Raw genomic sequence first — 16,338 nt, forward strand, 5'->3', positions numbered from 1 at the left:
TCACCTTTTCTTCTTTTACATACTCTCCTTGTGTGATCTGAAACATTTGCATGACTAAAACTATAACCTCCATTGATAATTCCCAAAGTATGTATCCAATCCCTGACTTTTTCCTGAGCTTCAGACTCATGTTTCTAATAGCTCATTGGGTATTTCCAGACTAGTAACCCAACAGTATATACCCCAAAATTTAAACTTATCTTCCGCCTCAAATATCCTAGTATTTTGAGGAGTGACGTCAGTATCATGGCAGAGTGAGTTGTTCCTTGTCACTCCACTCTAAGTTACAACCAATCAGACATCCTTTGACCAGCAGAGGATTCCCTACTCTGCACAACAGGACACATAAGAGATCCATGCATCTATATATCTGAAGTGGTAGCAGGTGGAACCTGTGACCAGAGGCTTCAGGAACCACAGCAAAACTGGTGACCCAGCCCATAGTGGTGGGACCCCCGACACCAGCTCCACCAGCAGCGGGGGCTGCATGCAAGTCCTTGGGTCCCCGGGCCCCCAACAGTGTCAGCAACACTCATGAATCCAGCACCCCTGGAAGCAGTGCAACCAGCACCCCCAGACAACCTGGGAGCAGCAGCACAGGTGTTGCACAGGACAGCAGCATCTGAGCCGTGGAGAGCCCACAGAGAGCCAGTGGAGGAACACGAGACCCAGGTAACCCTGGAAGCAGTAGAAGTGCTTGCAGCATGGTCACCCCAGTGGTGACACCTGAGACTGCTACAACATCATAAGCAGCGAGGCACCAGCAAGTCCAGAGGCACAAGACGTCACAAGGAGGGTGGCGACGATGCCTCTAGCAGAGGCAGTCTAGGGTAGAAAGTGCAGGCTCTCAAATACAACCAGAAGCAGCCCAGAGCCAAAGTAACGAAAGCTGTACCCAAATAAGAAAAAGTGGTTACTACCACAAATGAGCTGGCAGAAGATCAACTCATCAAACACCATGAAGAACTACAGTAACACAGCGAAACAGAAAGAGAAACCCAACTCTCCAGAAACCAAACGTGAAGTCACAGAGGATTACAATCTAACTGACGAAGAATTCAAGGTAGCTGGCATAAACTCAGCAAGTTACAAGAAAGCTCAGAAAGACAGTATAGCACGCTCAGGAATAAAATTAATGAACAGAAGGATTACTTCACCAAAGAGATTGAAACTTTAAAAAAAAAATTCTGGAGATGAAGAACACAATTAATGAGATGAAAAACAATGTAGAGAGCATTAATAATGGTGCAGACCATATGGAGGAGAGAATTAGTGAGCTCTAAGATAGAAACCTAGAACTGATTCAGGTGGAGGAAGAGACTGAACTAAGATTTTAAGAAATTCTTCAAGAAATATGCAACTCAATTAGCAAACGAAACATAAGGATTATAGGTATCCCAGAAAGAGAAGAGAGGGAGAAAGGAGCAGGGAGCTTATTCAAAGAAATAATACCGGAGAACTTCCCAAACATGGGAAAGGAACTAGACATGCAAGTACATGAAGCTAATAGAACTCCTAATTACCTCAATGCAAAAACTCTTTCTCCAGGGCATGTAATATTAAAACTGTCAAAAGTCAATGACAAAGAAAAAATATTAAGCAAGCGAGAAGGAAATAACCTATAAAGGCACCCCCTTCAGGCTTCAAGTGGATTTCTCAGCAGAAACCCCATAGGCTAGGAGAGAGTGGAATGATATATTCAAAATGCTGAAAGACAAAAACTACCACCCAGGAATACTCTATCCAGCGAAATTATCCTTCAGATATGCTGGAGAAATAAAAGCTTTCCCAGACAAACAAATGCTGAGGGAATTCATCACCACTAAGCCTGCCTTATAAGAAATGTTTAAAGGAGCCTTGCTACCTAAAACAAAAAGGCAGAGGTTTCCAAAGCTTTGAGCAAGGAGATAAATAGAATTAGAGGGGCCGGCCCTGTGGCGTAGCAGTTAAGTGCGTGCGTTCCACTGCTGGCAACCCGGGTTCGGATCCGGGGCATGCACCGATGCACTGCTTGTCAGGCCATGCTGTGGCGGCATCCGACATAAAGTGAAGGAAGATGGGCACAGATGTTACCTCAGGGCCCGTCTTCCTCAGAAAAAAGACGAGGATTGGCATGGATGTTAGCTCAGGGCCAATCTTCCTCACAAAAAAAAATAATAATAAAAATAAATAGAATTAGAAAATTGCAGCTTTATATCTCCTTTATCAAGGAGATAAATAGAATTAGAAAATTTCATGCTCAAACCGAATTATACCATAAAGGATAAAGGGAAAGAAAGCATCAAAAATAATTATAACCACTTCAATTTGGTCAGAATCTCAACACAAAAAAGAATAATTTATGACAATAACATAGAAGGGGAAGAGAAAAAAGACAGAACCTGCATAGGCTAGTGGAGATACGAAGCTACCAGAAAAAGGACTGTCTCATCTATGAGTTCTTTTACACAAACCTTATGGTAGCCACAAAACAAAAAATCAAAGCAGAGTCATAAATCATAAATAAAGAGAAAAACATCATAGAAAACCACCAAGCTGAAATGGCAAACAGAAATACAAGGAAAACGAAACAACAGAAATATAGAGCATCCAGAAAACAAAAGATAAAGTGGCAGTATTAAGCCTTCAGATATCAATAATCACTCTAAATGTAAATCAATTGAATTCACCAATCAAAATACTCAGAGTGGCTGGATGGATTAAAAAACAAGACCCAACAATATGCTACTTCCAGGAACACATCTCAGCTCTAAAAACAAACATAGGCTCAGAGTGAAGGGATGGAAGATGATATTCCAAGCAAATGGTAAGCAAAAGAAAGCTGATGTATCTATACTTATATCAGACAAAACAGACTTCAAGACAAAAGAGATAACGAGAGTAAAAGATGGAAACTTTATAATGATAAAAAGGACATTCCACCAAGAAGACATAAACACTTATTAATATGTATGCACTGAACACAGAAGCACCAAAGAATATAAAGCAACTATTAACAAATCTAAAGGGAGAAATTGATAGCAACACAATAATAGTAGGGCATCTTAACACCCCACTTACATCGATGGACAGATCATCCAGACAGAAAGTCAACAAGGAAACAGTGGCCTTAAATAAAACATTTGATCAGGTGGACTTAATAGATATATACAGAGCATTCCATCCAAAAACAACAGGATACACATTCTCCTCAGGTGTTCCCAGAACATTCTCAAAGATAGACCATATGTTGACAAACAAAGCAAGCCTCAATAAATTTAAGAAGATTGAAATCATATCAAGCATCTTTTCCGTCCACAGTGGTATGAAACTAGAAATCAACTAAAAGAAAAAAGCTGGACAAGTCACAAATATATGGAAACTAAACCATATGCTATGGAACAACTGTTGTATCAATGAAGAAATCAAAGGAGAGATCAAAAAATACCTGGAGGTAAATGAAAATGAAAAGCCAACATACCAAAACTAATGGGATGCAGCAAAAGCAGGACAGAAATAACAAGTACTATGAGGGAGGTTTATAGTAATACAGGCCTATCTCAAGAAACAAGGAAAATCTCAAATAAATGGTCTTACACTATACCTAAAAGAATTAGAAAAAGAACAAAGCCCCAAGTCAGTAAAGGGAAGGAAATGATAGAACTCAGAGCAGAAATAAATGAAATAGAGACTTAAAAAGCAGTAGAAAGGATCAGTGAAACTAAGAGCTGGTTCTTTGAGAAAATAAACAAAATTGACAAACCTTTGGCCACACTCACTAAAAAAAAAAGAAGACTCAAATAAATAAAATCAGAAATGAAAGAGGAGAGTTTACAACTGACATCACAGAAATAGAAAGGATTATAAGAGAATTCTATGAAAAGCTGTATGCCAACAAATTGGATAACCTAGAAGAAATGGATAAATTCTTAGACTCATACAACCTCCCAAAACTGAATCAAGAAGAAATAGAGAATCTGAATAGACCAATCGCAAGTAAAGAGATTGAAACAGTAATAAAAAATTCCCCCCAAAACAAAAGCTTGGGAACAAACGACTTCTCTGGTGAATTCTACTGAACATTGAAAGAAGATTTGATACCTATTCTCAAACTCTTCCAAAAAATTGAAGAGGATGGGACACTTCCTAACTCATTTTGCAGGGCCAATATTACTCTGATACCAAAACCAGAAAGGATGCCACAAAAAGGGAAAATTACAGGCCAGTATTGCTGATGAACATAGATGCAAAAGTCCTCAACAAAATATCAGCAAATCGAATACAGCAATACATTAAAAGGATCATACACCGCTATCAAGTGGGATCTATTCCAAGGATGCAGGGATGGTTCAACATCCGCAGATCAATTAATGTGATATACCACATTAAGAAAATGAAGGATGAAAATCACATGATCATCTCAATAGATGCAGAGAAAGCATTTGACAAGATCTAACATCCATTTATGATAAAAACACTGAATAAAATGGGTATAGATGGAAAATACCTCAACATAGTAAAGGCCATATATGACAAAATCACAACTTACATCAGACTAAGGTGAAAAACTGAAAGCTATTCCTCTGAAAACAGGAGGAAGACAAGGATGCCCACTCTTGCCACTCTTATTTAACATAGTACTAGAAGTTTTAGCAAGAGCATTAGGCAAGAAACAGAAATAAAAGGGATCTAAACTGGAAAGGAAAAAGTAAAACTGTCACTATTTGCAAATGACGTGATTTTATATATAGAAAACTCTAAAGAATCCACCAACAACTACCATAAATAATCAACAAGTGCAGTAAAGTTGCGGGGTACAAAAGCAACATACAAAAATCAGTTGCGTTTCTATACACTAATAATGGACTAGTAGAAAGAGAAATCAAGAATACAATCTCATTTATAATCACAACGAAAAGAATAAAATACGTAGGAATAAGTTTAACCAAGGAAGTGAAAGATCTATACACTGAAAACAACAAAACGTTATTGAAAGAAATCAAAGAAGACATAAAGAAATGGAAAGACCGTCCATACTCATGGATTGGAAGAATATAACATAGATAAAATGTCCATATCACCTAAAGCAGTCTACAGATTCAGTACGATCCCAATCAGAATCCCAATGACATTCTTCAAGGATATAGGACAAAGAGTCCTAAAATTTATGTGGAATAGCAAAAGATCCCGAATAGCCAAAGCACTCGTGAGAAAAAAAGATCAAAGTTTGAGGTATCACACTCCCTGACATCAAAATATACTACAAAGCTATTGTAGTCAAAACACCATGGTATTGGCAGAAAAACAGACATATAGATCAATAGAAAAAAATTGAGATCCCAGAAATAAAACCACATATCTATGGACAGCTAGTCACAAACAAAGGAGCCAAGAACATACAATGGAGAAGGGAAAGTCTCTGCAATAAATGGTGTTGGGGAAACTGGGCAGCCACATGCAAAAGAATGAAAGTAAACCATTATCTCACACCATATACAAAAATTAACTCAAAATGGATTAAAGACTTGAATGTAAGACCTAAAACCGTAAAACTCCTAGAACAAAATATAGGCAGTATGCTCTTTGACATGGGTCTTAGCAGCATCCTTTCAAATACCATGTCTCCTCAGGCAAGGGAAATGTAAGAAAAAATAAACAAATGAGACTACATCAAACTAAAAAGCTTCTGCAAGGTAAAGGAAGCCATCAACAAAATGAAAAGACAGCCCACCAACTGGGAGAAAATATTTGCAAATCGTAGATCTGACGAGGGGTTAGTTTCCAAGTTTCCATAAGTAAAGAACTCATGCAACTCAGCAACAAAAAAATGACCAACCTGGTCCAAAAATGGGCAGAGGATACGAACATACATTTTTCCAAAGAAGCTGTACAGGTGGCCAATAGGCACATGAAAAGGTATTCAATGTCACTAATTATTAGGGAAATGCAAATCAAAAGCACAGTGAGATATCACCTCACACGCTTAATAACGGCCATAATTAACAGGACAGAAATAACAAGTGTTGGAGAGGATGTGGAGAAAAGGGAACACTCATACACTCCTAGTGGGAATGCAAACTAGCGCAGCCACTGTGGAAAATAGTATGGAGATTTCTCAAAAAGTTAAAAATAGAAATACCATATGATCCAGCTATTCCACTACTGGGTATTTATCCAAAGAACTTGAAATCACCATAACTCAAAAAGATGTATGCACCCCTATGTTCATTGCAGCATTATTCACAATAACCAAAACGTGGAAGCAACCCAAGTGCCCATCAATGGATGAATGGATAAAGAAGATGTTGTGTATATATACAATGGAATACTACTCAGCTGTAAAAAAAGACAAAGTCATCCATTTGCGACAACATGGATGGACCTTGAGGATATTATGCTAAGCAAATTAAGTCAGACAGAGAAAGACAAATACCATATGATTTCACTCATATGTGGACAGTAAACAAACAAACACATAGATAAGGAGAACAGATTAGTGGTTACCAGAAGGGAAGGGGGTGGGGAGAGAGCAAAAGTGGTAAAGGAGCACATATTTATGGTGATGGATAAAAACTAGACTATTGGTAGTGAACACAATGCAGTTTATACCAAAACTGATATGTAATGTACACCTGAAATTTACACAATGTTATAAGCCAATATGACCCTAATAAAATAATTTTTTAAAAATATCCTACTGTTTTGTTTACATTCATACACAGAGAGAGAGATGTGTAGTATATGTACACGTGTATGTGTGTATATCTGGAAATATAGATATCACACATACCTGCTACTTTGTGCAGGTGCTTCGTTAGGTACTGGTGGCAAAAACAGGGTTCCAGCATCATGACAATGCATTCTAGTATGGGAGATAGACATTGTTCAAACTATCACATATATAAATGTAGTATAAGTTTGGTAATTGCAGTGAAGGAGAGGAATATGGTATCATGTCAAGTATAATAGAGGCAATTGACCTTCTTTCCAATAGATGGCCCTTTGTATTAGACGGTGGCAGTTTATAGCTCTTCTAAATTAGCCTGTCTACCTCCATTTCTTTGAAATATTTATCACAATTTAGTACTCAAATACTCAATGTTTTTGATGGGGCCATTTTTCTTCTCAGAATTCTCATTGCTTTTCATCCTTGTTATGGAGATATTGTTGATAAATCACATAATTTGTCAAGCCCTGAAATGGTGGCAGTACCATTAGTATTGAGGATGTTCGTATGGAAACTAAATAAAAGAGCTTCTATGGAAATAGTATTATGTCCTTTGTGGGAAATAAATGATGCATAAGATCAGGAGCACCTTTCTAGTCACAAAGTCTGGCTGCTGCTTTCTTTTTTTCACACAGTAAGTGATATTTGTTGATTGAATGTTAATTGCTTATTCTTTTATCATGTGTATTTCCCCTCTTTTGCACAAAACTTGAAAGTGGTCAAGTTCTCCTTTTGAGATTAGAAGACCTACACCCATTGGTACTATCCCAGAACATAAACTAAATTATGCATAGTCTAAAATAATAAATCTTATAATTCACATAAATGTTAATAATTTTAAAAATCAATAATCCACATTATTTGTCTTTATATTTGTATATTTTTGGAATGGTGCTACTCAATTACATCAGTCTTCACCATGTTGATAGGTGTAATAAAAGAATAATAATAGCCAACATTTTAAGTATTTACTGCTTGGAAGTGCTAGGTAATTATATATATTATCTTATTTAACCCTCAGCAGTAATCCAGTGAGGTAGATGCTATCATTATCTTCATTTTTTAGATGAAGGAAATGGCAATTAAAAAAATATATTCATCACTGTCCCAGCAGAAGTCATAGCATACTTATATGGATAATTGAGGAGAGTTTAATAAGGGACTGTGGTGTTTACAAAGGTTTGGGCTGATTTTATAGAAAGCAGCAAGGCATAATGCAGTGCCCTGGGACTAGTAATAGTGGGAATTAATTATTAATACTCCAGTCCTAACGGGGCAAAGAGAGGGAGCTGCTATTGGAATCCAGAAAAGAGCTGTAAGCAAGGGTCATCTGACAGGGTCTGTGATCTTAGCCAACCTATGGTAACCTGGTAGAGGAGCCAGGAGAATAAATACCAGACCTTACTCTCCTCCAGCCCTTTGGTTTCCTGACAGTGCCTCCCACTGGCTGAACCCAACTGGAAACCAGAGTGAACAAAATAGCCTGTTGATTCTATCTATACAGGTCATCTTGGAGCAGAGAGTGAAGAAGGGTGGAGAATGAATCTGCAAGTAAAATGGAAAATACCTAGGAATTAAATAACTATTAAATGGCAGAGCCAGTATATGAATGCCAAACACTTTACCCCTAACCACAATGCTGTACTGCCTCGCATAAAACTTTTGTGAAATATTATTTGGCCTTTTGTGAAATAATATTTTAAATCTGAAGGTTTCTATTCTATCCCAAATTGTTGGGTGCATTTATACCTAACAGTGAGACCAAATATGTAAGAGCTGAGCAGCAAATAATGCCAAAAAAGAAGTTACTTGTGGGTATTGATTTTACATGTTGTCAGTATTTTCAGAACGTTAAACCATGCTTGTTCCCCTTGTTCAGATTCCAGACTCCATCATTTCTCGTGGCGTTCAGGTGCTCCCACGAGACACAGCCTCCCTCAGCACTACTCCTTCAGAATCGCCTCGTGCTCAGGCTACGTCTCGCCTTTCTACAGCTTCCTGCCCAACACCAAAAGTAAGTACAGTTCTTTGGCACCTTAAGCCTGCTCAGCTATGTAAATCTGGGAAAACTAACCAATATTTCCCTCTGTTTCTCAGGGTTGGATTGCATGCAAGATAATACAATGAATGCACTGTAATATTGTTACCACCTACTGTTTCACAAAGTGTCTCATTAGGTCAACAGTAGGACAACAGAAATTTCATGTAAAATGTCTACTCCTACATCACAGCTATGGGTATCATATTCTGTAGCTCCTGTTTCTTTGTTGTATACCTGCTATTTTTTTAGCATACTGTGAAGTTATTTGTTTATGCAGAGGATGAATATGTTTCTGGCCAATAAACAGCAAAATTAACACAATGAAATAATGTTACTAAAGGGATTTTTTTTTTAACTTGTCCAGGCTGGGGTAGCTCCCTGCTCTAGTATCATTCCAAATTTTTTCAAACATATTCAACTTGGAATGTTGCTGCCTAATATTTGGAAACAAATCTAAAATGATTAGAAAGAAAGTTTTAATGCCAACCTTTGCAGGAAGGAGGAATTATCTTACTATTTATTTTTTATAATTTTTCCCAAGTGTTGAATCATGTTTGGGGGGAAAAAAGGATTAGACGTTTATTTGCTGCCTCACATCTTCATGTATATGATAAATTAAGTAGCAAATTTAATTATGGCTCTGACTGCTTTCTTTTGCAATGTCCCTTCCCTGGTTATGTTAGTGTTGGTGCTTTTAAGTTTTCTATGTGATAGATCCAATACTGGCATCAAAAGGTTAACAGTAATATTCCTTATTTAATAGGATATAGTGGTAGCTATCAGGCTATACACTTAATTTATTCTAGGGATCTGCAGGTAATTTTTCAAACTGTAGCTTTTTCTCTGTCATCAAATGTAAGGACTTATACAACTGATCTTCCTCAATTCCAAGTTTTCTATGAGTTTTATGAATGTTATAATTAGATTTAATTAGAAATGATCACAAGCAATTCTTGATGTATGTAATGCAGTTGCTTTTACATTCCATGGTACAACCTTCTCAGCAAAGTCTTCAGAGTGTTACTGTTGTATATCATTGTTTTTAGACTTGTGTCAGAAATACCTGATGTTAATTTTATAGTTTAAAAAAATTGTTCCTAAATCTTCAATAAAGAAAAACTAAGAACATTCTAGATATAAAAATGAATGTCACTGCCATTTAGGCCAGTCAGCTACATCTGTAACTGAATGAAAACAGGGCGTTCTCAAGACTTGAATTGGATAGAAGATTTTCATCCATGTCTTTAAAATTTTTTAAACAAACTAATTTATTGTTTGCATTAAATTCCAACTGTACAAGCTGTACTTGTTTATAAAGTCTGGGAAATAATTAAATCTAAAAGATAGTCCAGTATAAATGTTTAGTCATTCACTAATATTAAGACCTAAATATTGGAAATACAGAACTATCCAAGACACAGTATTTTTTTTCCCATAATAATTTACTGTGAACATAAATATTTTAAGCTAAATTTAATTATACATAGTATTTCTTTAGCCTTTTTAAAACTTTGTAATTACATTTTAATTACAAAGGGAATACTAAATACAATTTTAAAAATCACTTGATATTTCTAAATTTACTAAAGTGAAATCCTAAAGATAAAAATGTTAACATTTATTAAGTTAATTTGCTTATTGGAAAACTTTGGGAGAGCAAGTGGCTTGTCTTGATATTTTTTCCTTAGTTAACACTTAGATGTTCAAACTGACAATTAATTCAAATAAAGCAGTATATGTGAATGTCTTTTTTTCTAGGAATTTTTTCTGTATTTTTATCTAGGAATAAAATTCTATTCCTTTTAGGTAATTTTTACCAGCACTAGAATGTATACCTCAAAGATAAAATTATTACTTTGATCTAATTTTAAAATTAAACATTTAAGGCTGAATCAGAATACTAATATAATAAAAAACTAGTTTGAGTATTGATTTTTTTAAGGAGTAAAGAAAATCAAGTTAATCTTTCTATTAAAAACCTCAAATTATAAGACTGCTTAATTGAATCTAAACTGTATGCTCTTTTTTTTTTTTTTTAGAAGATTGGCCCTCAGCTAACATCTGTTGCCAATCTTCCTCTTTTTGTCTTTTTTCTCCCCAAAGCCCCAGTACATAGTTATATATCCTAGTTGTAGGTCCTTCTAGTTTTTCTATGTGGGACACTGTCTCGGCATGACTTGATGAGTAGTGAGTTGGGTCCGCGCCCAGGATCCGAACCAGTGAACTCTCCGGGCTGCTGAAGTGGAATGCATGAACCTAACCGTTATACCACCATGCCGGCCCCTAAACTGTATGCTCTTATTTTTTTTTTTTTTTTTTAAAGATTGTATTTATTTATTTTTTTCCCCCCAAAGCCCCAGTAGATAGTTGTATGTCATAGCTGCACATCCTTCTAGTTGCTGTATGTGGGACGCGGCCTCAGCATGGCCGGAGAAGCGGTGCGTGCCCGGGATCCGAACCCGGGCCGCTAGCAGCGAAGCGCGTGCACTTAACCACTAAGCCACAGGGCCGGCCCTGTATGCTCTTATATGTGCTTTTATATCAGTGACAGATATAATCTCTGCCCTCATGGAATTTATAGTTTAGTCGATGGTATATTAAAATAAATAGGTAGATAAATACTAATAATTATAATTTCACAATAATCTAATAATTATAAATTATAGTTTATTTAGTCATTATGCTAAGCCAAAATGAAAAAGTTTTAGTGATAAAAAATAATAGGAGGGAAACCTCACTTAGATAAGATGGTCAGAGAAGGCCTCTCAAAGGAGTAACATTTCACCAGGGACACGAAGAATGAATAAAAACAAAGCAAAAGCTTTTGTGCTGGGTGGAGGTTTTGAGAATTATATTCAGCAATAATGACCACTTTAAAGCAGTTGTTAAAGGGGAGTTCTCACCAATCAAGAACTCTCAGACTAAAACCTCATTAGTACATGAATAGTCTAATTCAGTGACTTCAAAATCCAATTTCAGATATCAGGGGTTTTTTTAATTTTAAATAATGAATTTTTTTTGCCTTTGCCTACTGAGTCGAATTTCAAGGCCATCGGTTTTAGCACTTAAATCTGTTCTGGGTGAATTATTTATTTTAATTTTGTAGCATAAAAATTTAGGGCAGAGAAGAAATAAAAAAAAGTCAGGTTTCCAATTTGAGATATGGGTAAATGATGATGTTTTTGAGTATATTAAGGAATAAAAGAGAAGCGAGTTTTGAGGGTAAAAGAAAGGAGAGTTAATGCGTTTTGGTTTTGAATGTGTTCAATCTGAGATATGTATGAGACATCCCAGGAATGATATCCAGCACAAAATTAGAATACAAGTTGAGTTTGACATTGCTATTGTTACTCTATCTTGGTAGCAGTATTTATAATTTAGTACACATTAGTGTACACATTGGCCCAACCCCATAGAAATCTCCCTTCTACGTTTCAGATTAGGCATGCAGTCTGTCATAGGTGGAAATACATGTGCAAATATATTTTCTTTACATCAGAAATACAATACAGTCTTGAATGATCAGCCCTAGAAAGAGCATTTGACTTGATAATAGAAGAGCTGGATTCAAATGCTGGCTTCTCTACTTAATAAGCACACTACATTAAGCAAGTTGCTCAGCTTTTTAGAGCTTCATGTATATGATGAAACTAGTAATCTTTGCCTCCCCAACAGTGTTTGTTAATTTATTAAGTAAGTCTTTACCTGCTGCTGGGAAAGCAGTGATGAGCAAGTAGACATTAGTCGTGCCTTTACAAACAGACAAAACAGGCAACTACAAATTATAATAAAGTATAATAACGTGCTACGATTTGTCAGCAGAAGTACAGAATACTCTGGGGATAACCATCAGAAGCACTTAACCTAGTCTTTGTGAGAACACAAAAGGGTTAAATAACCAAGTTATGATTCAAAACTAACAGTTCCAACCTCTCCCTCTGTAGCTTTTTATCACTGGGTAGTCTTTAAGCTGAAACACTTCCTGTCCATTTGCATATGTGCATCCAGTTATCTTAGGTCAACAACTATAATATTAAACATTATTTTGGATTCACATTTTATGTTCACTGCATTGTAATATCCTAGATTGTGCTTTGATCATTTAAGATTAAGATTCTCTAGCTATAGTAAGATCAAGATCTATAAAATATACTAAGTTTGGATTTCCTTTTTGGTACACTCATCATAGTCTAATGAAGACAACCATATATTATCTTTTCTAACCAATTCTTCATAGAATGGCATTATCGCCAGCAAATATTTATTTGCTGAACTGATGTAATATTTTATTGTATATGGGAAAAAAGTCATTTCTCTTTTACGTCAGATATTTCCTTTTAATGAAATCTGACTGAAATGAAGAAAGATTTTCATTCCTCTTGCTTTATGACACAGTGAACTGTCTTTTAAGAACAAACTTGAGATTTTAGTCTTTCATTGCCCTAAGTAAAATATTGCATAAGCCCTAAAGGTCAAATAGTATGTGGATTCTATTTAAATAAGGGCAGGCAACATCTAGAAGACTTAAGTTCTTAAGTGGTGATAGTCTCACAAAAATGCTAAAAGAATAATTTTATAACAGATAAATTCTATTTTAAAGTTAGCATGATTCACGACTTAAATGAGTGCTGGTTTTCAATTATGAAAGGCAGCAGCATCTCTATTAGAAATTAAGAGGCTTGAGGTAGAGAATAATGACGAGAGCAAAAAAGAAAAAAAAAAATCTGAACTTTCAATCACTTTTCCATTCCCTATTGATGTTATTAAAATAGAGATTTTTCCAGGGGCTGGCCTGGTGGTGCAAGCAATTAAGTGCGCACACTCCACCGCGGCGGCCCTGGGTTCGCCGGTTCGGACCCTGGGCACACACCGACGCACTGCTTGGCAAGCCATACTGTGGCAGCGTTCCATATAAAGTGGAGGAAGATGGGCACAGATGTTAGCCCAGGGCCAGTCTTCCTCAGCAAAAAAAAAAGGGGGGGGGATTGGCAGATGTTAGCACAGGGCTGATCTTCCTCACAAAAAAAAAAAATAGAGAATTTTTTAAAGACCGATTCAATTATTCTTTTATTCCCTAAGCATCTAAAGTTTGACTTAAAAAAATAAATAAATAAATATAGTCTGTTGTCACATACACCCTTGTACCTTAAAGCTTAGAATAGAATTTTGTGCCCAGATTAACCAGCGAGCGATTTTTTTTCTCTTAGGAAGGAAATATAAGCACTGTCATCTAATTGTACCAAAGTTTATAAAATGATTAAAAAGAATATTGAAATATCTTTGTATGAAGGATGTGTTCATTTAATACACTAATGTCTAATCTTGCATTCAAATAAAGTGCAGAATTATAACTTCCCTATAGGTTTCTGTTATTGTCCTTTGAGCAAAAGAATTTAGATTGCTCTGGATAAAGAATAAACTATTTTCTTAACTCACAGTTTTTAATGTGTATGTCTGAAAAGCAGTATGATTTCCTTTACAAATAAAAATGGCATTTTTGCTCCAGTATCAGGATAACATTCCCTCTGAGATTTTTCCTAGTGATTGTAGTTTTTACAAACTATTCCATTTTATCACCCCTTTCCTTTGTGAACATCAGGGTGATTATATGATATGGCTAGTTCATTGGTTCTAAACCTGAGAGTCCAAAGTTGCTGGAGAATCTCGTGAAGTTGCTCAAATTCTAACCTAGATCACGACATTAACTGGGGCCTGCTAATACTTTTCTACTATTTTTATGAACCTAAACAAAATCAATAAAACGATACTAACCATCAATTTTCTTTGCTTTTGTCTGAAATTATATCAACATTGGTATATCAACATCTGTTCAACTGTTAATGACATTATAGAAATTTACGGATTCTACATGTAGAGTCAACAGACACCAAAAATGTTGAAGAACACTGAATTAGTGACAGTAAAAGTACAGTCTCAGGGCCGGACCGGTGGCGTGGTGGTTAAGTTTGCGTGCTCTGCTTTGGTGGCCTGGGGTTCATGGGTTCGGATCCTGGTCGCGGAACTACATCGCTCATGGAGCCATGCTGTGGCAGCGTACCATATACAAAGTAGAGGAAGACTGGCACAGATGTTAGCTCAGGGACCATCTTCCTCAAGCAAAAGGAGGAAGATTGGCAGCAAGTGTTAGCTTGGAGCCACTCTTCCTCACCAAAAATAAAAAAGAACATTCTGTGGACATAAAAATACGTTTTCTTTTGTGCAAAGTTAACTGCCCCATCTGGGGAGTAGTAAGCAATAATATTCTCAACATTATTGGTCAGATCCAGCAGTTCTCAAACTGAATGGTCTCAGGACCCCTTCACAAACTTAAAAATTATTAAGGACCCCAAATAGCTTCTGTTTATTTGGGTTATATCTAGTGATATTTACTGTACTAGAAATTAAAACTGAGAAATTTTTTAAATGTTTATTTTCTTCAAAATAAGAATAATAAAGCATTTATATGTTAACATAACTAACATGGTTAGGAAAAAAATAATTTCCAAAACAAAAAAATCTGAAAAGGTTGGCATTGTTTTACATTTTTTCAAATACATTTTGATGTCTGGTTTAATAGAAGACACCTGGATTCTCACATCTGCTTCTGTATTCAGTCTGTTGTGATATGTTGTTTTGGTTGAAGAATGTGAAGAAACAAATCCAGCCTCACACAGTTATGTAGTTAGAAAAGGAAGGACTATTTTGGTAGCATTTTCAGATAATTGTGGATATTCTTTGACACTACACCAAAAATTTACAATTGATATTCTATTAAAAGTTAGTTGAAGTGTGAAATCTAAAATCCTGTCAAGGACCATTCCCAACTCTGCTATATTAAAATCCAATGGTCTGTCTTAAACTTTGAATGCATCTTATGTATACCCAGGAATGATTTTGGAACACATTTGTTGGTCACTTGGAAAATGTAAGTTCTTCCAAGTGTTGACATATTTCATTATATTATATCAAAAAATCATCTTCATCAATATAACCACCAAGCTCATTTAAAAAACCTTAAAAGCATTAGAAGCTCTTAAGCTCCTGGTGATATATTTTTTCCACAATTCTAATTTTTGCTTAAAAGCTAGAATTTTATCTTTGGCAGAAAAAGCAACAAATCCTGTCCTTTTTCCTAGAATTGACAGGCTCATTTCATTCATTTTCGAGAAAATGGCTAGCAAACATCTAAGTCTGAATAATCATAGTTTGTCAGTCATTCTTTCATTTATTCACATAAAAGTGGTGTTCTGTACAAAACCTGGCTAGTTCAGCTTGCAACTCAAACAGTTGCATAAATGCTTTTCCTTGGGACAACCATCATCCTTTGGTATGCAGTAGAAGTATTTTATTCATACTTCCCATTTTGTCACACTCAGAGGACAAGTTTTAATTAAATTAAATCAGTATTTACTGTTTCATTGAAGACAGTGTTAAATGAAACTGGCTTTTCTGTTTTGAATCTGTTGGTTTTTTTAAATTCCTGGTACATGGTAGTGAATAATACAATGAGTATTCATACTATTTGGATCCACCACTTTGATTTGCACTAAGGGGCCAACCCATCATTGCTTTTGTACCATCAGTGCAAATG

At 35.9% G+C, this 16,338-nt stretch overlaps 1 protein-coding gene across 8 annotated transcripts in view; it reads left to right on the forward strand.

The window, feature by feature from the left end:
• Positions 1-16,338, forward strand: part of GPHN (gephyrin) — a 648,078-nt gene that overhangs the window by 404,769 nt on the left and 226,971 nt on the right. For all 8 annotated transcript variants that reach the window (XM_058567151.1, XM_058567147.1, XM_058567152.1 and 5 more), the window contains one exon: positions 8,586-8,720. In XM_058567151.1, coding sequence (XP_058423134.1) covers positions 8,586-8,720 — 135 coding nt within the window. The remainder of the gene's footprint in view (positions 1-8,585; positions 8,721-16,338) is intronic.

The sequence above is a fragment of the Diceros bicornis genome, chromosome 24 (genome assembly GCF_020826845.1).
Source record: "Diceros bicornis minor isolate mBicDic1 chromosome 24, mDicBic1.mat.cur, whole genome shotgun sequence".
Taxonomy (NCBI): domain Eukaryota; kingdom Metazoa; phylum Chordata; class Mammalia; order Perissodactyla; family Rhinocerotidae; genus Diceros; species Diceros bicornis.